Below are 22,823 nucleotides of genomic sequence, written 5' to 3'. Positions count from 1 at the left end.
AAAAACCTCTTCCTTTCATTTAAGACCATGGTTCCTAAGTTTGCCATATCACTGGTTCTCAAGTCTTGGGTACATGTGAGAATCATTTGTAGAAATTTTTTCCCCTTTCCTTTTTTAATTCTTTTCTTTTTTTAATTGTACAAACAGTATGCTATCCCTGAAATTCTGATTTCACTGGTCTAGGGTGGATCTTTGGTACAACTATATTTTACAACTCTTCATCTGATTCTAATGTGCAGCCATTGTTGAGAACCTGTAGCATTACATCACTGGATGCTTGTTGTAAATGTAGGATCTCAAAACCTACCTTAGGCCTACTGAATCATAATCTGCATTGTAATAAGATCACCAGGCAGTTTGTATGCCCAGTGAAATTGGAGAAGTACTGTCTAGACTTACTGGATATCTGACAATGAACCTAGGGACAATGGCCCCTAGAAGTGAGGTTCTCAAAATGTGATTCCAGGACCATTGTGTCACTTGGAAATTTGTTAAAAATGCAAGTTCCTGAGCACTAACCCAGACCTTCTGAATAGGACACTCTGGGAGTGGGGCCCATTAATTTCTAGCTTGACTAGCCCTCCACGTGATTTCTGATGCAGGAAGCATTGTAGTAGGAGATTCAACTTGGAGTTGGGAATTTGGAACTGCTGGATTGAGGGAGTTCTTTCTACAAACCCTTTATTGAAATAAATACTCCTGAAGTGAAGGGGCATTGATGTTGCAACCTCCTTTCAAATGATTTAGCAAGCAAAAAAAGAAAAAACTGTGTGTATAGGTATGTCTTGAGAGAGAAAAAGAAAGCAAATGTGGCAAAAGGTTGTATCCCGCATCATTTGTAAAAATGACATGACTTAGGTTCAAAAAGAGTAAGTAACTAGTTCAAAGTAATCAGCCAGGAAGCTAGTGGCAAAACCAGAACTTGAGCCTCCATGTCTTTTGCAAATCACTACAAGCTGGAGTTTGATGCTCGTTTTCATGTTAATCTGCCTAGTTCTTCATCCCTGGCACGTAGGATTGTGGCTATGTTGTGCTCTACAGGCCCAGGAGCAAGTTTGAAATGTAGGCATTAATTCCCATTGTTAGGAGTCATATCTCCTTCCTTTCCCCTCTCTCTTTCTTCTCCTCCCCCATCTCCTTCTCTTTGCTTCCCTCCTTTCTCTCTCCCTGACCCCCCCTTCATTATCTTCTTTCTATTAGACTTTGGGGTCTGGTCATGTTTGTATGTTTTACGTTGGCTTCTAATTAGAACTAAGCGTTCTATGGTTTTAGCTAGGCATATGCAGAAACATGCTTGATTTGGGTAACCCAGCTCAGACTTACTGTGAGTTTTGAGGCCAATTCTTACTAGACTAGTCACAAATTTGCCCTGTTGGAGGCCTGGGATTTAGAATTGATTCTAAACAATGGGAACTGTTAATTAAATGTTTTACATTTTAAAAAATCCTTATTTCATAAAATATTTGTGATTAAAGATTACTGTTAAATAAATTGTCTTTTCTCTTGTAACATTTCTTAAAAGTTTTGATCCCAATTAGATTTGGGTGAATTCTTCCAGTCGCTGACTTTTTCCTTCTTTCTTTCTTTTTTTTTTTTTTTTTTTTTTGTTGGTAGCAACAGTTTATTCCTACCTGATAATTAAAGCATCATATGTAAGAATTGTTTTGCTTTAGATCGTTGACTTCTTGAAAGTCTGCCTTTAATTTCTTCTGCCTTTAATTGAACTCATGATAGCATTTTTAGATAATGTATAAAAGAGCATCAGGAGACAGAGCCAAAATGGTCTTACTTGCTTTGTACAAACTAAATTGCCCTTGTGGCCCAGCATAAAATCTTAAGTGCTAAGAGCAGTTATTTATTTTGACAACAGAATTAATTGAGCCTAAAACAGTTGAAATTCCAGTTGTAGCAAACTATTCTTTCTGACTCTCACTCTAATTTGGTACTGTCAAAAAAAGTTACTTGTCTTATGATTAAATAGCAGAATAATGGGCAGTAGACTGTATTTGAGGTAGATGCTGAATAAACTTTCTCCTTGTGAAATAGTTCAGAAGTGACATGCCTGTAAAGGGGGTTAGAATTTGGTTTGATATCCCGCTGAGCTGTCAGCTGGCCCTGAGCCAGGCATGCAAAGCTTTGCCATGTGAAGCAACATGTGGAGAGTGTGCCACTGGAAATAGACTATCTTTTTCATGTGTGATTTTTAAAAAAAGGTTGTATTTAATTTTATTATACTAAAAAATGTTAATATTTCTATCTTTAATGGAAAAGCTAAAGTGTGGATGGTACTGTTTAAAATTTTTAATATGTATTTTACAGTTAGAAAGGATTTTATCTTCTTTTAAGTGCTTGTTATTTTGAATAGTTTATTGGACATTTCCTCATTAAATGGATTTTAAGATGATGTTTAGGAAAGATAAAGAGAAAAGTAGTCAAGGTATGTCTGGTATAGGAAAAAGGGTTTTGAGAAAAAATGTAGAATTCTGTATGAGAGAGTGCTTTTTATAGAGTTAAGGGGGATGCCTTTACTATTTTCCCACATACAAAGGCATCCAAAGATCTTAAAAGAATAGATACCATTTTGCTAAGGTAATATTATTAAAGTCTTTCTAGATACTATACTTTTAAATACTTGTAAGTAATGAAGTTTGTCACTGATGTTTTGTTTTTTTCCCTCTAGAATAAGCTCATAGTCTGAGTATTAGAGCTTCTATAAATAGTTACTGGGCACCAATTAGTTTGATTAACCACACTCCTGGTTGCCTTTTTTTTGGTAAAATCTTTCTTAGATTTATTTGATAAGTGGTTATATTCTTTCAAGCTTTATTAAATGATAAAGCTAATACATAATAAGATGTTGGTAATTAAGGTAGAGATTTTTTTATTCATAATTTTTAGCCGAGTAAAAGTTGCTAATTATCCGATGTACATACTAAAATTCTTTACCTTAATTGATCTCTCAGTTCTCATCTTTTTGTAAACTGTTAATGTAGGCCTCTAAAGGATTCTAGGAACAAGCTCATTATCCTTTTGTTTAATGAATTCCTAGCTTCCAGATTTGCAGAGTGGACTTGAAGTTCTTCTCAACTGGGGCATTTTCTGACTAAGGCTTTTTTTTTGGTGGAAGTAGGGAATGTATTTTTGCTTTAGTCATATGATATATATCATAATAATGCTGTAGTAAGGAAGGTATTGCTAATTAATTGATTAGGACCTTATCACCTCACTTTTCTGACTTAGTAATTCTGCTTATATACTAAATGTTCATCTACTCTATTTAAATAGAAACTAGAACTGAAGAAGTAAATCTTAGGTTTGGGATTAAGAAGAGGGACAATTTAGTCAGTATTTTAGATGCTCCTAATTGTAGAAAAATCATTCTTGCTAATCAGTAGTTTTCTTTCATAATAAAAGATCAGTGAGAACTCTTATCACTGATGAGCATATAACTACAGTTAAGCTTAATGTCTCTGAAGAATCAATAATGAAATCCTGTATTATCCACTCCTTAGTTTTTAAATTTCTTGATTTAGCAGATTGTACCAATTACCATTGACAAATTAAAAGTTATTTTACAAAAATTCTAGACTTGCATAAATTTACATATTATAAAACAGGGCTAAAATGACAATTGAATGGAAGATAATTTTTTAGTCTGATATTTAGCTTTGAGGATATTTCAAGAGAGTAATTTGTGCTTGTGCTGCTTTACTATCCAAACAATTTGCTATCTCACATATATGAAATATTATATATTTTATGGCATTTAATGCTAGTCTCAGCAGGCCTGCCACTTGAGGACTGTTTTAATCGTTTTCCAAATGATTTCTGGTTTTTTGTTTTTATTTTTTATTTTGCTATCATTAATGTACAATTACATGAACAACATTATGGTTACTAGACTCCCCGCATTATCAAGTCCCCCCCACATACCCCATTACAGTCACTGTCCATCAGCATAGTAAGATGCTATAGAATCACTACTTGTCTTCTCTGTGTTATACTGCCTTCCCCATGTCCCACCCCCCTACATTATATGTGCTAATTGTAATGCCCCCTTTTCCCCCCTTATCCCTCCCTTCCCACCCATCCTCCCAAATCCCTTTCCCTTTGATAACTGTTAGTCCATTCTTGGGTTCTGTTCCTTCAGTATTTTCTTTGTTCTTCTACTCCACAGCAAATGATTTCTGTTTTATCATCTTCTTCCTCTCTATCCCTCATGCCAGTGTATTTGTCATACTAGTGCTAAATTAATTTTCCTGTAAGACCACTTTGCAGGGTGTGTGTAACACCTTCTCACATGAGAAGGTGAGAAACTTTTCCATTGCCTACAAACTAGAGTTCAAATTCCTTGACCTACTATACAGTTAGAGAGATCTGGGTTATAATCCCAGCATCACTATTTAGCTAGTATGTAATTCATTAAGTTTTTCAGCAGATACCCATTGAAGACATATTGTTTGCCAGTTCACAGTGGTGAACAAGACAGACAAGTCCCCAAGCTTATGTTCTAGTAGTATTTACTGTCTTGGTCTCCCTGCCCTTTCCATGAGCACAACCAAGGAAGGACTCAGCAGCTGCCTCTTACTACTCTTCTTGTTTTCTTGTAACTATATACCACACGCCTCTTGAATGTAGAAGCTGCATGTTAGGTCTCTGTTCTTCCAGTTCTGTGGTTTTATTTATAACAGGTTTTCAGTAAATTGTGATCATAATAATATGTGAGTAGTCTCAATTTTTTCAGTTACTCGATTTTTAAAATTACTACTGATATTTTAATTAATATTATCAGATAACACTGAAACACATTTCAGAACAATTAAAAAGATGTAATAGAACACATTTCAGAACAATTAAAAACATGTAATAGAATCTGATCTGATTATTTCCTACCAGCCTTTTTTTTTTTTGAACTAGCAGTTTGTTCATATGTATGTATTTTTTTAGGCCTTATTGAATTTGAAGAATGTGACCCTGCTAGTGCAGTTGAAGGTAAGTTGACTAGTTGTAATGTGTGGCAGCTAGCTGATAACTTCTGTTTATTGAAGAAATAAAACGGGGCTGGTATCCACTGGTGTCAGCATGTCTGTGGAGTGATGTAAAGGACCTAAATATGGTTTGAAGGTCTGCAGATACTAATCTTTACTTAATAAATAAACAGTAGGTTTGCCCAAAGCAATGTTAGTATGTTAGAATGTTTATTTTAAAAGATTAAATATAATATGTATTTGTTTTCAAGTATACATTGAGATTGTTTGCTCCATCGGCATCCATCTTTAAACATTCTCATGTCATAAATATAAAGTTCATCATTACACATTAAAGTATAATGCTTACTCTATAGTGGGTAGCATTTCAGTAATTAATGAGATTGTGCATTAATGTTAATATCACAATCATTAAAAATGGGTGATGGTTTGACTCGGAGAAAGGGTTCACAACCCTTCTTGTTTAAATTGATGTTTTTCATACTATGAAACCCAAGAAATACCTGCTATTTTTGTCATGTTTTATGCATCTCACTTTGTGAGCTATTAGAAATAATTTGAAAGGAGTTTTCTATGTTTTCCAAGACCTGTGTAAGTATTTGGAAAAACGGTTTGCTGTCATTTGTAAGGTTATTATTGGAGTAATTAGGAGAGCTCTGGGATACTTAGTTGCTAGCTGTTTGAGAGCGTAAGTATTTAAGTTTTCAAAATTTCACTTTTATTGTAAAATGTGGATAATAATTAATGCCTACTGTGTGAGAATAAAAATGTATTTGATTTTTAAAATATTATAACATGCTATGCAACTGTACGGTCAGGGAGTTAGATTTGTATGAAAATAAGTACATTGTTCTAAGACACCTGGGTTGTAATCCTGGCTATAGTATTTACTAATTGTATAACACAGAGTTAAAAAAACAAACAAAAAATATCCTGGAGTTCCCTTGTGTATAAAGTGAGAAGTTAGCTTAGTTGTGCTCTAGTTGTCAAGGGTAAGCAGCTAAACTTTAAGTGCTGAATCCATCCACAGTCAATAGCATGACTGACCCTTAAAGAATTTGTCATGTAAGAAGAGGAAGAATTGCCATATTAGGCAAAATAAAGATATTTGTTCCTCATATATGGTAGATCAACTTACTGTTTATATTAGAGAAAACATGGGCAAAAGAATGCCATATTTAAAAGTTTTCCATGTTTTATTGTTAATGGGTCTGTTATATCTTTTTATTTAAACAGTGTATTTGTATTTTGGACCCTCTAGACAACAAACATGATTTGACCTGCATTTACAGCAAAATATAACACATGGCTGATATATTTTCTTTGAAGTTTTATGATATCTGCAAATGCTTATTTTGCCTGAGGTGATTTAAGGGAGGCTTAGGAGAAAAAAAGACAATGTCATTGATCAAGTAAATATTCTATAACCCTTTGTTGAATAGTAGGCTGTATTATGTTAGCATGAGAGAAGTCTAAACAGACTATAATTCTGATTTAAATATTAGGGCTTAGCAGTTGATTCTTTTATTTCTTTCATCCTAATTTAATATCAGTTTATGAACAAATTATGCATCAAGATACAAGATATACTCTTGAGTTTATAATGTATTTATCAGGAACAGTTAATGTTTCTGTAACAATATACATTTATTTTAAGGTATAAAACCAAGGAAAAGAAAGACTTTTGGTTTGCCAGGAATAATTAAAAAAGAAAAGGATGCAGAGTCTGTGTAAGTATATTAAATATTGTAAAAATCCTTTCTATTATGATAATTAAGAATAAAACCATTGTTTGAATTTGAAAAAATTATTTTGGAAATAATGGGAAAAATACAAACTTTTCTAAACATTTGCTGGTTCCTCTGGTTTTAGTTACAAGTACTAACTTTTCGTATTTTAAAATTTTAATATGAAAGGTTTGTGTCTTGAAGTGGCAACCAAAGACACTTATTTTATAAAATCATACATGCATATTTTTAAAAAATTGAAAGTTCAGAGAAAACTAAAAATTCTTTTGCATCTTAATGCTTAAGAAACCCATGGTCAACATTTGATGAAAATTCTTCTAGACAAATCTTAAGCATATAGGCTTATATATACATACATGGAAAATGTTTAATGGGGAAGAAAACAAGCCCTAACATGTTTTACACATTTACATTAGGTCATCGTTTTTAGATGGAGGATAGAGTATAAATCCAATTTACCTTTTGAAAAAACAAATTAGTATACAAAACATATATAATTAGCATATGAGAAATTCAACTGGTATTAACTAAGTGAAATTTTCTACCTTGGCTACACATTAGAACTACCTGGAAAGTTAAATATATTCATGCCAGGCCTCACCTTAGACTGATTAAACCAGATTCTCAGGGCACAAGGCCCAGCATCATTTTTGTTTTGTATTGTTTTAAGCAGCCTATGTGATTTACTATTGTATACCTGGGGTTGAAAATCATTGAGCTTTGATTAACCAGAAATAAACTGGAATTAAAGGAAGCTTAGTTTCTGTAATTACTCAACCCTTTTAGACTGAAGAGATACTGATCAAAAGTCTTGATTTTTATTTTGACCTAGTAATGTTGGCTGAAAATTCATTTAAAATCCCTGCCTCTCTAGCATAATCACAGAACTCTTGCAGTACTTATTTTGCTGGGCACTTACTTATGTTTTCAGTATGAGAACATTTTTTACTTTGGGTGTTCTTGTCTCCTACCTAGTTGTATTATCATCTTGAGTTTCTACCACTCAAAATGTTTGTTTCTTCCTCCCCTGCCAAGTTTTATTTGGTTAACAAATCAAGACCAATTACAAAATGATTTCTATGTATAGATAGTATTTCTGCAAATTTTTTTTTGAGTATTTATGAAGTGGGTATTTGGTTAAGGGGATGGAGTCTATAATCTCGTTTTATAACATTGGAAACAAATATTGCAGTCCAAACAATTGATTTGTAAATCAGTTTTTTTAAGGTAGCCAGTTCTTCTGTTATTGATGATATCATAAAGAGTAATGGCCTTAAATGAACATTTTTTATGACATACAGTTTTAATAGCTGTTCATTCTGGGAGCATATAATATTTTTGAATATTCTGTGCTTTTAAAATAGGTTTTCATGATGAGTAATTTTCCAATATAGTCATTAGGCTAGGATATTGGAATAGTTCTACCAAAAGCAGGGCAGAAAGCCAATGCTTAAACCACCATACCACCTTTACCTTTCAACACTTCTTGGCAGAAAAAATTTTAGAATTCACTTTGCTTAAAATGCCAAAGGCTCTTGGCTTTGCTTCTGATAGGCTGAAGGCATTTGAAATGCCAGCAGTTATAGAAGAGGGGTCCTGCTGAAGAGCTTGTTCTTCATAGGTCTTCATCTGCAGCTCTCATTATAGGCACTGTGAAGGCAAATAGGAGTGATGTACAATGAAGACTGACACACTCTGGCATAAGGCCAGACAATGAATGACCTATTTAGAACTTTTACACTTAACTTTTATATTTAAACTCTATTTTAAAAAAGAAGGAAGTAGAAGTGTTCTGATATCTTAATTGGTTTGATTCTATAGAGGGATTGAATTTACGATTTCAGGGCCTCTCTTGGATCATTTCCTCAGAGTATGCATAGGTTTTTTGATAAAATATTCCTCATTTGAAGGACAAAAATCACATGATCATCTCCATAGATACTGAAAAAGAGTTTGACAAGATTCAGTAACCATTATGATAAAAATTCTCAACAAAATGGGTATAGAGGGCAAGTACCACAACATAATAAAGGCCATATACGACAAACCCACAACCAACATCATACTTAACAGTGAAAAGCTGAAAGCTTTTCCTCTAAGATCAGGAACAAGACAAGAATGCCCACTTTCCCCACTTTTATTCAACATAGTACTGGAGGTCCTAGCCTTGGCAATCAGACAACACAAAGAAATAAAAGGCATCCAGATTGGTAAGGAAGAAGTCAAACTGTCACTGTTTGCAGATGACATGATATATTGTACATAAAAAACCCTAAAGACTCCACTCCAAAACTACTAGAACTAATATCAGAATTCAGCAAAGTTGCAGGATACAAAATTAATACACAGAAATCTGTTGTACTCCTATACACTAACGATGAACTGGCAGAAAGAGGAATCAGGAAAACAGTTCCATTCACAATTGCATCAAAAAGAATAAAATACCTAGGAATAAACCTAACCAAGGAAGTGAAAGACCTATACCCTGAAAACTACAAGACACTCTCGAGAGAAATTAAAGAGGACACCAATAAATGGAAATTCATCCTACATTCTTGGGTAGGGAGCATTAATATTGTCAAAATGGCCATTTGTGCCGAAAGCAATCTACAGATTTGATGCAATGTCTATCAAAATACCAACAGCATTCTTCAACAAACTAGAACAAATAGTTCTAAAATTCATATGGAACCACAAAAGACCCCGAATAGTCAAAGCAATCCTGAGAAGGAAGAATAAAGTAGGGGGATCTCGCTCCCCAACTTTAAGCTCTACTACAAAGCCACAGTAATCAAGACAATTTGGTACCAGTACAAGAACAGACCCACAGACCAGTGGAACAGAATAAAGAATCCAGATATTAACCCAAACATATACGGTCAATTAATATATGGTAAAGGAGCCATGGACATACAATGGGGAAATGACAGTCTCTTCAACAGATGGTGCTGGCAAAACTGGACAGCTACATATAAGAGAATGAAACTGGATCACTGTCTAACCCCATAGACAAAAGTAAATTCAAAACGGATCAAAGACCTGAATGTAAGTCATGAAACCATAAAACTCAAACAAGAAAATATAGGCAAAACTCTCTTGAATATAAACATGAGCAAATTCTTCATGAACATATCTCCCTGGGCAAGGGAAACAAGCAAAAATGAACAAGTGGGACTATATCAAACTAAAAACCTTCCATACAGCAAAGGACACCATCAGTAGAACAAAAAGACATCCTACAGTATGGGCGAATATATTCATAAATGATAGAGCCAATAAAGGGTTGACATCCAAAATATATAAAGAGCTCACACACCTCAACAACCAAAAAGCAAGTAACCCAGTCAAAAAACGGGCAGAGGATCTGAACAGATACTTCTCCAAAGGAGAAATCAGATGGCCAACAGGCACATGAAAAGATGCTCTACATTGCTAACCATCAGGGAAATGCAAATTAAAACCACAATGAGATATAACCTCACACCAGTTAGGATAGCCGACATCCAAAAGACAACAACAAATGCTGGCGAGGATGTGGAGGAGGGGGAACCGTCCTACACTGCTGGTAGGAATGTAAATTAGTTCAACCATTGTGGAAAGCAGTGTGGAGGCTCCTCAAAAAACTAAAAATAGAAATACAATTTGATCCAGGAATTACACTCCTAGGAATTTACCCTAAGAAAACAAGATCACAGATTCAAAAAGACATATGCACCCCTATGTTTATCACAGCACTATTTACAATGGCCAAGACATGGAAGCAACCTAAGTGTCCAGCAGCAGAAGAATGGATAAAGAAGATGTGGTACATATACACAATGGAATATTATTCAGCCATAAGAAGAAAACAAATCCTACCATTTGCAACGACCTGGATGGAGCTAGAGGGTATTATGCTCCGTGAAATAAGCCAGGTGGAGAAAGACAAGTACCAAATGATTTCACTCGTCCATGGAGTGTAACAGCAAAGCAAAAACTGAAGAACAAAACAGCAGTAGACTCACAAAACCCAAGAATGGACTAACAGTTTGGGAAAGGACTGGGGCGTGTGGGTGGGAAGGGAGGGATAAGAGGATCAAGGGGCATTATGATTAGCACACATAATATAGAGGGGGTACGGGGAAGGTAGTATAGCACAGAGAAGACAAGTAATGACTATAGCATCTTACTATGCTGATGGACAGTGACTGTAATGGACTATACGGCGGGGACTTGATAATAGGGGGATTGTAGTAACCACAGTGTCGCTCATTTGAAATCTGAGCATAAGATTGTATATCAGTGATACCTTAATAAAAAAATATTCCTCATTTATCAATAATAAGATGTTATTCCAAATTTGCTATTTTATGTGACTTTTAAGTGGCTATAAAGAACTGTGGGGTTTGCATTTACCCATTTCTTTTTTTGTTTCCATTTAGATTAAAAGCAGTATAGTACTCTCCCTGTTTTTTCACTTTTTCAGTCTATTTTATCCTGTCTTCCTGTAACAAAATTCAGTTTGTACATTTTTCTGGTTTGTGCTTTGTTTTTGGATAGAGAGAGATTACCTGTTTATCTTGCATACTTAGTACGTTTTATTATTGCTCATTATTCTTAAAATATACCTGGTGCCTGTGTTTTCAGTCTGTTATTAAGGAGGCAGCTTCTGGTATTCCATGCACTAACTGTCTCAAGCCAAATGCCTTTTAAATATGCACTCTAATTTTTGAGAATTTGTTTTAGAATGTATATATAGGAATTTTAACCTTATTCCTCACAGCCTCAGTGTCTTTAATTTTACATATTTAGTTCTTTATTTGGTTGGTCATCTTTATGTTTTAGTTTTATATTTAAAATAAGTTTTTGCTAGTTTATATCCAAATTGATATTTGCTTATCAGTTAAAAGATAAAATATCAGTTCTCAACTATATTACATATTACTTTAGAAAGCTGTTTCAACTGGAAGTTTACTCAGTTAATATATTTGGAGAAAAGTAGTTTTGACTGCTATGTATACTAGCTTATAGAAAATATTTCAGATGAAACCAAAGTCTAAAAAAAATTTCATTTAAAGATGTTATTTACCAATAAATATAAATATAGACCTTGTTAAAGCCAAGCTTTCTTTTGAGAGGGAAATTTTTTTAACCATCTCTACCTGAAGAATTAGAAGCCATTAGAAATCCTTGTAGAACTGACAGCTTCCTTGATGTGATTCATATGTGTATTCATGGAAAAGAAGTTCTTTTAAAAGTAGTTTTTAAAATACCTGTAAGCTATTTGTGTTTTATTTTGTCATGTATTATGGGTATAGGAATGTCTTTTGAATTTTAAAATTATTTGGTATATTTTAATCTTCATAATTTGATTTTTCTAATTTTTTAGAGTTGTAGAGTTTAAGTAAAAGTTACAGTTAAATATAAGTTAAGCCAACCCTTTTAATATAGTGTAGTTATTAGATAGTTCAAATAGTTGACTATTTCTAATATTTTGTTTGTTTTAATAGGGAATGCCCTGATGCAGATTCACTTGTAAGTATATTTTACTTTGATTCAAACAATCAAAATTAGTTGTTTTCATTAGGAAATACCCAGCATATTTGGGTTGAACCAGGTTATGGTAAACTTATCATTAAAATTATTTTTTTAAATTAATTTAATAATTACAGTAAGATGCATTTCTTGATTTACATTGCCAGATGCTCTCCTATTAAACAGGAGGTAGCTCTGCCTACCTTTAAAAAGTGGACATTTTACTCTTAAAACTGGAGTAGTACCATAGCATGTTGCTTTTTCTTGGCAACATGCCAGATCTCAAACCTGCATATTTTATTTTAAAATATGATATCACTAATTAATTTATTATATCTATTAAAATACTATTTTATCTGTTCATGTATTTGTGTAAGAGATTGTCATTTTTAGAAAATAAAAGCAGTAACAACCACGGTTAATATTTTGTGTGCTTTTTGTTTTGTTTTGAAGAAAGTTTCTTTATATTTCTTGTTTAAATATATTTCTAATATATAATTTAAAAAGATATCAAATGGAGTCCCCTGGGGTTACAGTAGGATAGTAGATTTACCAAATGGTGTAAACAATGTGCAGACAAGACACATTTTTCAAATTTTGATTAGACACTGGCCATGTTGATAAGTATAGTACACTCAAGCTGTCTCCTTTGCTTATTGTTCTTCCCTGTGTAACTTGTTTCTTGTATTCCCAAAACATTTTGGTCCTCTACAGCATAATGTTGTACCAAAGTAAATTTGTAAAACATTGTGTTTGATGTTACTGAACTAAAGTAAAACTAGTATTTTTCTTTCTTATTTCAGCTTAGAAATAAGAAAATTATGATTTGTTGATAAATTTACAGTGAAAATAAAGACTTTAATGAATTTTAGGGTTAGAAACAGGGTGTTTTTGGAGTTACAACATTTACCTTACCACTTGATTGTTATACCCTTGAAAAAGTCAGCAGATATATTTGGCAGTTACTTTAGTACTCATCATGCATTTTTTTTTGTATCATTAATCTACAATTACATCAAGAACATTATGTTTACTAGGTTCCTCCCTTCACCAAATCCCCACCCCCCCGTGAAACCCATTATAGTCACTGTCCTTCAGTGTAGTAAGACGCTGGAGAATCCCTACTCGTCTTCTCTGTGTTGCACAGCCCACCCCGTGGCGCCCCCCCACCATATTACACATGCTAATCGTAATGACCCCTTTCTTTTTCCCCGCCCTTATCCCTCCCTTCCCAACCATCCTCCTCAGTCCCTTTCCCTTTGGTAACTGTTAGTCCATTCTTGGGTTCTGTGATTCTGCTGCTGATTTGTTCCTTCAGTTTTTCCTTTGTTCTTATACTCAACAGATGAGTGAAATCATTTGGTATTTGTCTTTCTCCACTTGGCTTATTTCACTGAGCATAACACCCTCTAGCTCCATCCATGTTGTTGCAAATGGTAGGATTTGTTTTCTTCTTATGGCTGAATAATATTCCACTTTGTATATGTGCCACATCTTCTTTATCCATTCATCTACTGATGGACACTTAGGTTGCTTCCAATTCTTGGCTATTGTAAATAGTGCTGCAATAAACATAGGGGTGCATCTGTCTTTTTGAAACTGGGCCGCTGCATTCTTAGGGTAAATTCCTAGAAGTGGAATTCCTGGGTCAAATGGTATTTCTATTTTGAGCATTTTGAGGAATTTACATACTGCTTTCCACAATGGTTGAACTAATTTACATTCCCACCAGCAATGTAGGAGGGTTCGCCTTTCTCCATAACCTCGCCAACATTTGTTGTTGTTTGTCTTTTGGATGGTAGCCATCCTTACTGGTGTGAGGTGATATCTCATTGTGGTTTTAATTTGCTTTTCTCTGATGATTAGCGATATGGAGCATCTTTTCATGTGTCTGTTGGCCATCTGAATTTCTTCTTTAAAGAACTGTCTCTTCAGCTTCTCTGCCCATTTTTATTTATTTATTGATTGATTGATTGATTGATTGATTGATTGATTGAGAGGGCATCTCTCATATTTATTGATCAAATGGTTGTTAACAAGAATAAAATTCTGTATAGGGGACTCAGTGAACAATCATTAATCAAACCCAAGCCTAATTCTCAACAGTCTCCAATCTTCTGAAGCATAACGAACAAGTTCTTACATGGTGAACAAGTTCTTACATAGTGAATAAGTTCTTAAATGGTGAACAGTGCAAGGGCAGTCATATCACAGAAACTTTCAGTTTTGATCACGCATCATGAACTATAAACAATCAAGTCAGATATGATTATTCGTTTGATTTTTATACTTGATTTATATGTGAATCCCACATTTCTCCCTTATTATTATTATTGTTTTTTAAAATAAAATGCTGAAGTGGTAGGTAGATGCAAGATAAAGGTAGAAAACATAATTTAGTGCTGTAACAGGGCAAATGTAGATGATCAGGTGTGTGCCTATAGACTAAGTATTAATCCAAACTAGACAAAGGCAACAAAACATCCACGGATGCAGAATATTTCTCTCAAAACGGGGGGTGAGGTTCTAAGCCTCACCTCTGTTGATCCCAATTTCTCACCTGGTGGCCCCCCTGCGACTGTGCCTGTCTTAAGTTGTTCCTCCCTTGAGGAATCTTACCCGTCTCTGGCTAACCAGTCATCTTCTGGGGCCATACAGGGAAATGTAAAGTTGGTAAGTGAGAGAGAAGCAATATTCTTTGAAAAGGTTAGCTTTTTACTTCTTTGCAGATTTATGCCCTGTGGCTTCTATGCCCAGCATTTGTCTTGAGGTATTTTTACCACTTGGAAGAATTATGATACTCGGTAATTTTCTATATGAGGCACGAATTCTACTAAAGGGTTGTAATTAGGAAGGAAGAAGAGAAACTATAGAAGTAGCAGACGGAAGAAAACATGGGAAGATTGATTATTTCTTTGACATATCTTCTTGTAGAGTAACATAAGCATGTATAGGTTTTAAACTACTAATTAAATTGCGTACACACATTAACATAATAGGAATACAGCTACATAACAAAAGCAGACCTACAATTACCAGCCATATCCAGTGAAACCAAGAAAACCAGTTTAGGTACCCTAGGCATTTGTGAAAACTTATCAATGACATGATGGATATTGTCTAACTGAATTTGAATAGTTTGAGAAAAATCAGACAAATTAAAACAGCACATTCCTGGGAACTGTTCACATCCCACATGTTCTTTTAACAGTAGATAGTCTATAGTCGCACGATTTTGGAGCGCTGCAACTTGCACTTCTCTTAATTCTTGGTTGAGTTCTGACAGTATAGATCCAGTCAAATTTGTTGTTTTCCTGTATGCACAGGCCAGCTTAGATATCTCCTTCTTCATTCCAATGGCAAGTCCAGGAACCTGTGGGATGAATGCAGCTACAACTGCAACAGTGCCAGGATCTTTGTTGAAGTTTTTTGATGATCATCTTCTGGAATGACTCTTCCAGAGGATGTTGATGTTGGAAGTTCTTCTTCATATCGTATCTTAATTCGTTTTCTGGGTAGCCAAATTAGGCTTTGATCCTCTGTATAAACACAAACAAACCCTTTTCTCACACTTTGATATGCCCTTTATACCATTGTGAAGAACCTATTGGAGATCACACCACACAGGAACTGCTTTTTTTTTTTTTTTTAAGAGAAAGGAATATTATCAGAAAAATGTACCTCCATAGCTGATCATCTGAAACCCTTTAAAAGATCAAAATTAAGGATATGTAAAGCATGCACTAATCGTTGATTTGCAGTTAGTTTTATCCTATCAGGGAGTAATCCCCCTTTTCTTTCTCTTTTTTTTTTGTTATCATTAATCTACAATTACATGAAGAATATTATGTTTACTAGGCTCTCCCCTACACCAGGTCCCCCCCACAAACCCCATTACAGTCACTGTCCATCAGCATAGCAAAATGTTGTAGAATCACTACTTGTCTTCTCTGTGTTGCACAGCCCTCCCCTTTCTCCCACCCCCCACATTATGCATGCTAATCATAATACCCCCTTTCTTCTCCCCCACCTTATCCCTCCCTACCCACCCATCCTCCCCAGTCCCTTTCCCTTTGGTACCTGTTTGTCCATTCTTGGGTTCTGTGATTCTGCTGCTGATTTGTTCCTTCAGTTTTTCCTTTGTTCTTATACTCAACAGATGAGTGAAATCATTTGGTATTTGTCTTTCTCCACTTGGCTTATTTCACTGAGCATAATACCCTCTAGCTCCATCCAGGTCGTTGCAAATGGTAGGATTTGTTTTCTTCTTATAGCTGAATAATATTCCACTGTGTATATGTGCCACATCTTCTTTATCCATTCATCTACTGATGGACACTTAGGTTGCTTCCAATTCTTGGCTATTGTAAATAGTGCTGCAATAAACATAGGGGTGCATCTGTCTTTTTCAAACTGGAGTGCTGCATTCTTAGGGTAAATTCCTAGAAGTGAAATTCCTGGGTCAAATGGTAGGTCTATTTTGAGCATTTTGAGGAACCTCCATACTGCTTTCCACAATGGTTGAACTAATTTACATTCCCACCAGCAGTGTAGAAGGGTTCCCCTTTCTCCACAACCTCGCAAACATTTGTTGTTGTTTGTCTTTTGGATGGTAGCCATCCTTACTAGTGTGAGGTGATATCTCATTGTGGTTTTAATTTGCATTTCTCTGATAACTAGCGATGTGGAGCATCTTTTCATGTGTCTGTTGGCCATCTGAATTTCTTCTTTAGAGAACTGTCTCTTCAGCTTCTCTGCCCATTTTTTAATTGGATTATTTGCTTTTTGTTCATTGAAGTGCGTGAAATCTTTATATATTTTGGATGTCAGCCCTTTATCGGATCTGCCATTTATGAATATGTTCTCCCATACTGTAGGATACCTTTTTGTTCTATTGATGGTGTCCTTTGCTGTACAGAAGGTTTTCAGCTTGATATAGTCCCACTTGTTCATTTTTGCTTTTGTTTCCCTTGCCTGGGGAGATATGTTCAAGAAGAGGTCACTCATGTTTATGTCTAAGAGATTTTTGCCTATGTTTTTTTCTAAGAGTTTTATGGTTTCATGACTTAAAGTTCAAGTCTTTGATCCATTTTGAATTTACTTTTGTGTATGGGGTTAGATAGTGATCCAGTTTCATTCTCTTACATGTAGCTGTCCAGTTTTGCCAGTACCATCTGTTGAAGAGACTGTCATTTCCCCATTGTATGTCCATGGCTCCTTTATCGAATATTAATTGACCGTATATGTTTGGGTTAATGTTTGGAGTCTCTATTCTGTTCCATTGGTCTGTGGCTCTGTTCTTGTGCCAGTACCAAATTGTCTTGATGACTGTGGCTTTTTAGTAGAGCTTGAAGTTGGGGAGTGATATCCCCCCGACTTTATTCTTCCTTCTCAAGATTTCTTTAGCTATTCGGGGTCTTTGGTGTTTCCATATGAATTTTTGAACTATTTGTTCCAGTTCATTGAAGAATGCTGTTGGTTAATTTGATAGGGATTGCATCGAATCTGTATATTGTTTTGGGCAGGATGACCATTTTGACAATAGTAATTCTTCCTAGCCTGAAGCATGGGATGAGTTTCCATTTGTTAGTGTCCTTTTTAATTTTTCTTAAGAGTGTCTTATAGTTTTCAGGGTATAGGTCTTTCACTTCCTTGGTTAGGTTTATTCCTAGGTATTTTATTCTTTTTGATGCTATTGTGAATGGAATTGTTTTCCTGATTTCTCTTTCTATCAGTTCATTGTTAGTGTATAGGAAAGCTACAGATTTCTGTGTGTTAATTTTGTATCCTGTATCTTTGCTGAATTCCAATATTAGCTCTAGTAGTTTCGGAGTGGAGTCTTTAGGGTTTTTTATGTACAATATCACGTCATCTGCAAATAGTGACAGTTTAACTACTCTACCAATCTGGATTCCTTGTATTTCTTTGTTTTGTCTGATTGCCGTGGCTAGGACCTCCAGTACTATGTTGAATAACAGTGGGGAGAGTGGGCAACCCTGTCTTGTTCCCGATCTCAGAGGAAAAGCTTTCCGCTTCTCGTTGTCCAGTATGATGTTGGCTTTGGGTTTATCATATATGGCCTTTATTTTGTTGAGGTACTTGCCCTCTATACCCATTTTGTTGAGTGTTTTTATGAATAGATGTTGAATTTTGTCGAATGCTTTTTCAGCATGTATGGAGATGATCATGTGGTTTTTGTCCTTCTTTTTGTTGATGTGGTGGATGATGTTGATGGATTTTCAAATGTTGTACCATCCTTGCATCTCTGAGATCAATCCAACTTTGTCATGGTGTATGATCCTTTTGATGGATTTTTGAGTTCTGTTTGCTAATATTTTGTTGAGTATTTTTGCATCTACACTCACCAGGGATATTGGTCTATAGTTTTCTTTTTTGGTGGGGTCCTTGCCTGGTTTTGGTATTAGGGTGATGTTGGTTTCATAGAATGAGTTTGGGAGTATTCTCTCCTCTCCTATTTTTTGGAAAACTTTAAGGAGAATGGGTATTATGTCTTCCCTGTATGTCTGATAAAATTCCGAGGTGAATCCATCTGTCCCGGGGGTTTTGTTCTTTGGTAGTTTTTTGATTACCGCTTCAGTTTCATTGCTGGTAATTGGTCTGTTTAGATTTTCTGTTTCTTTCTGGGTCATCTTGGAAGGTTGTATTTTTCTAGGAAGTTGTCCATTTCTCCTAGGTTTCCCAGCTTGTTAATATATAGGCTTTCATTGTATTCTCTAATAATTCTTTGTATTTCTGTGGGGTCCGTCGTGATTTTTCCTTTCTCGTTTGTGATTCTGTTGATGTGTGTTGATTCTCTTTTTCTCTTAATAAGTCTGGGTGGAAGCTTATCTATTTTGTTTATTTTCTTGAAGAACCAGCTCTTGGTTTCATTGATTTTTGCTATTCTTTTATTCTTCTCAATTATATTTATTTCTTCTCTGATCTTTATTATGTCCCTCCTGCTGACTTTAGGTCTCATTTGTTCTTCTTTTTCCAATTTTGATAATTGTGACGTTAGACTATACATTTGGGATTGTTCTTCCTTCTTTAAATAGGCCTGGATTGATATATACTTTCCTCTTAAGAGTTCTTTCGCTGCGTCCCACAGAAGTTGGGGCTTTTTGTTGTTGTTGTCATTTGTTTCCATATATTGCTTGATTTCTATTTTAATTTGGTCATTGATACATTGATTATTTAGGAGAATGTTGTTAAGCCTCCATGTGTTTGTCAGCCTTTTTGCTTTCTTTGTTCAATTTATTTCTAGTTTTATACCTTTGTGGTCTGAAAAGATGGTTGGTAGAATTTCAATCTGTTTGAATTTACTGAGGCTGTTTTTGTGGCCCAGTACGTGATCTATTCTGGAGAATGTTCCATGTGCACTTGAGAAGAATGTGTATCCTGTTGCTTTTGGATGTAGAGTTCTGTAGATGTCTATTAGGTCCATCTGTTCTAGTGTGTTGTTCAGTGCCTCTGTGTCCTTACTTATTTTCTGTCTGATGGATCTATCCTTTGGAGTGAGTGGTGTGTTGAAGTCTAAAATGAGTGCATTGCATTCCATTTCCTCGTTTAATTCTGTTAGTCTTTGTTTCACATATGCTGGTCCTCCTGTGTTGGGTGTATATATATTTATAATGGTTATATTCTCTTGTTGGACTGACCCCCTTATCATTATGTAATGTCCTTCTTTTATGTCTTGTGACTTTCTTTGTTTTGAAGTCTATTTTGTCTGATACCAGAACTGCAAAACCTGCTTTTTTCTCCTTGTTGTTTGCATGAAATATCTTTTTCCATCCCTTGACTTTTAGTCTGTGCGTGTCTTTGTGTTTGATATGAGTCTCTTGTAGGCAGCATATGGATGGGTCTTGCTTTTTTATCCATTCTATTACTGTGTCTTTTGATTGATGCATTCAGTCCATTTACAGTTAGGGTGATTATTGAAAGATATGTACTTATTGCCATTGCAGGCTTTAGATTCGTGGTTACCAAAGGTACATGGTTAGCTTCTTTACTATCTTACTGTGTAACTTAACTCGCTTATTGAGCTATTATAAACACTTTCTGATGATTCTTTATTTTTCTCCCTTGTTTTTCCTCCTCCTCCGTTCTTTATATGTTACGTGTTTTATTCTGTGCTCTTTTGTGTTTTCTTTGACTGCTTTTGTGGGTAGTTGATTTTATTTTTTGTCTTTAGTTAGTATTTGGTTGGTCTGCTTTCTTGCTGTGATTTTATTTTCTCTGGTGACATCTATTTAGCCTGAGGAGTCCTCCCATCTAGAGCAGTCCCTCTAAAATACCCTGTAGAGGTGGTTTGTGGGAGGCAAATTTCCTCAACTTTTGCTTCTCTGGGAATTGTTTAATCCCTCCTTCATATTTAAATGATAATGGTGCTGGATATAGTATTCTTGGTTCAAGGCTCTTCTTTTTTATTGCATTAAATATCATGTCATTCTCTTCTGGCCTGTAAGGTTTCTTTTGAGAAGTCTGATGATTTAGCCTGATGGGTTTTCCTTTGTAGGTGACCTTTTTCTTCTCTCTAGCTGCCTTTAAAATTCTGTCCTTGTCCTTGAGCTTTGCCATTTTAATTATTATGTGTCTTGGTGTTGTCCTGTTTGGGTCCCTTTTGTTGGGGGTTCTGTGTATTTCTGTGGTCTGAGCGACTATTTCCTCCCCCAGTTTGGCGAGGTTTTCAGCAATTATTTCTTCAAATACACTTTCTATCCCTTTTTCTCTCTCTTCTTCTTCTGGTACCCCAATAATGCAGATATTGCTCCTTTTGGATTGGTCACACAGTTCTCTTAATTTTGTTTCAATCCTGGGGATCCTTTTATCTCTCTCTGCATCAGCTTCTATGCATTCCTGTTCTCTGGTTTCTAATCCATCAGTGGCCTCCTGCAACTCTTCCATTCTGCTTTTAAATTCTTCCAGAGATTGTTTTATTTCTGTATTCTCCCTCCTTAGCTCTTGCATATTTCTCTACAAGTCCATAAGCATATTTATGACCTTACTTTTAAATTCTTTTTCAGGAAGATTGGTTAGGTCTATCTCCCCAGATTCATTTTCAGGGGAGATTGTCTGGGTTAATCTGGTCTGTATCAAATTCTTCTGCCTTTTCATCGTGATAGAGGTAGTCGTGGGTAGTTGGCACGTGTCAAGTGGGAGAATGTCCCTTCTTGCTGGTTTGTGGCCTTCGTCTCCTGGGAGAATGGCGACCTCTAGCGGCTTGTGTTGGGCAGCTGCGCGCAGATGGGGTCTCTGATTCTTACCTGGCTGCTGTGAAGGAAACTCCACGTGTGGTTGCTATGGGCTCCTCTATGGCGAGGTCGTGCTGGAGTAGGAACGGGCGGGAGGCTGTTTATCTCCGTGAGGGGCCTCGGAGCTGCGCTGCTGCCCAGGGGGTTAGGGCGCCCGGAGTTCCCTGGGTTCCCAGTTGCTGAGCTGATTGTGCTGGGACGCCTCTGTCCAGCCATGGGGTCCCTCTCCCTTTAAAACTTTCAAAGGGCACTTGCTTTTCTTTGTCCCAGGGGCGCTGGCTGCGGGGACCCACTCCCAGATTTTACTGCCCTGTTTCCCTAGTATCCAGCACCCCATACACTGTGTGTCTGCGCTCTGGTGCGGATGGCTAGGGCTGGCTATTTAGCAGTCCTGGGCTCCCTCTCCCTCCCTGCTCCGACTCCTCACCTCCCGCCAGGAGCTGGGGTGAGGGGTGCTCGGGCCTCGCCGTGCCGCGGCTTGTATCTTACCCCCTTTGCAAGGTGCTGGGTTCTCGCAGGTGTGGATGTAGTCTGGCTGTTGTCCTATGTCTTCTGGTCTCTCTTTTTGGAATAGTTGTATTTGTTGTATTTTCAAAAATATGTATGTTTTTGGGAGGAGATTTCCACTGCTCTACTCATGCCGCCATCTTGGCTCCGCCCTCCGAGCTTTTCTCATCCTGCATTTTTGAATTATTTGTATCATTTATTGATGACTGCAATATTAAGTACAATTCTTTTATACTTAATGGTTTATTTTATATATACTCCCTTAAATAAAACATTTTAAATTTTCTCAGCTCATTGATACTGTTCTCTAACATTATTTATCAGTTTTGAATTTTAGTCAGCACTTATTTGGAATTAGAAAAGGGCTTTTTTAGGCACAAAATTCTAATGCCATGTACGAAATATTTGATACATTTTAGTAGAAATGAAAAACTTATAAAATTAGGAAAAAAAACAGCATCGATAGATGTGAATTACTAAAGATAAATGGGTATGGGTAGAATGTAATTTACAAGGTATGTAACAAGGTGCCAAATACTTTCCTTCATAAACTTTATATAGTGATTAGTGTAAAAGGTAAGCAAGCCCTCCAGTAACAGGACATTAGAATAAAAACACGTAATTTTCCATGAAAAGAAATAAAAGTGATGAATAACCGTAAGAAATACTGTTCAGTATAGTAGTCTCATTCTGATACAAATTAGAATGAGAAATTACTATATCCACCTATCATATTGGCAAAAGTTTTGATCCACTCATCCTATTGGTGGGAATGTAAATATACAGTTTGTCATGAGGATAGTTTGGCAGTATCT

At 35.8% G+C, this 22,823-nt stretch overlaps 1 protein-coding gene across 1 annotated transcript in view; it reads left to right on the top strand.

Moving 5' to 3' along the window:
• The window catches only part of FCHO2 (FCH and mu domain containing endocytic adaptor 2), a 123,333-nt gene that overhangs the window by 53,328 nt on the left and 47,182 nt on the right, over positions 1–22,823 (top strand). The window contains exons 9-11 of the mRNA XM_057494400.1: positions 4,948–4,992; positions 6,646–6,718; positions 12,226–12,250. Coding sequence (XP_057350383.1) covers positions 4,948–4,992; positions 6,646–6,718; positions 12,226–12,250 — 143 coding nt within the window. The remainder of the gene's footprint in view (positions 1–4,947; positions 4,993–6,645; positions 6,719–12,225; positions 12,251–22,823) is intronic.

This window comes from Manis pentadactyla, chromosome 2 (genome assembly GCF_030020395.1).
Source record: "Manis pentadactyla isolate mManPen7 chromosome 2, mManPen7.hap1, whole genome shotgun sequence".
NCBI lineage: Eukaryota > Metazoa > Chordata > Mammalia > Pholidota > Manidae > Manis > Manis pentadactyla.
Note: the sequence above shows the minus strand (reverse complement) of the source record. Positions and strands in the feature narration are given on the sequence as shown.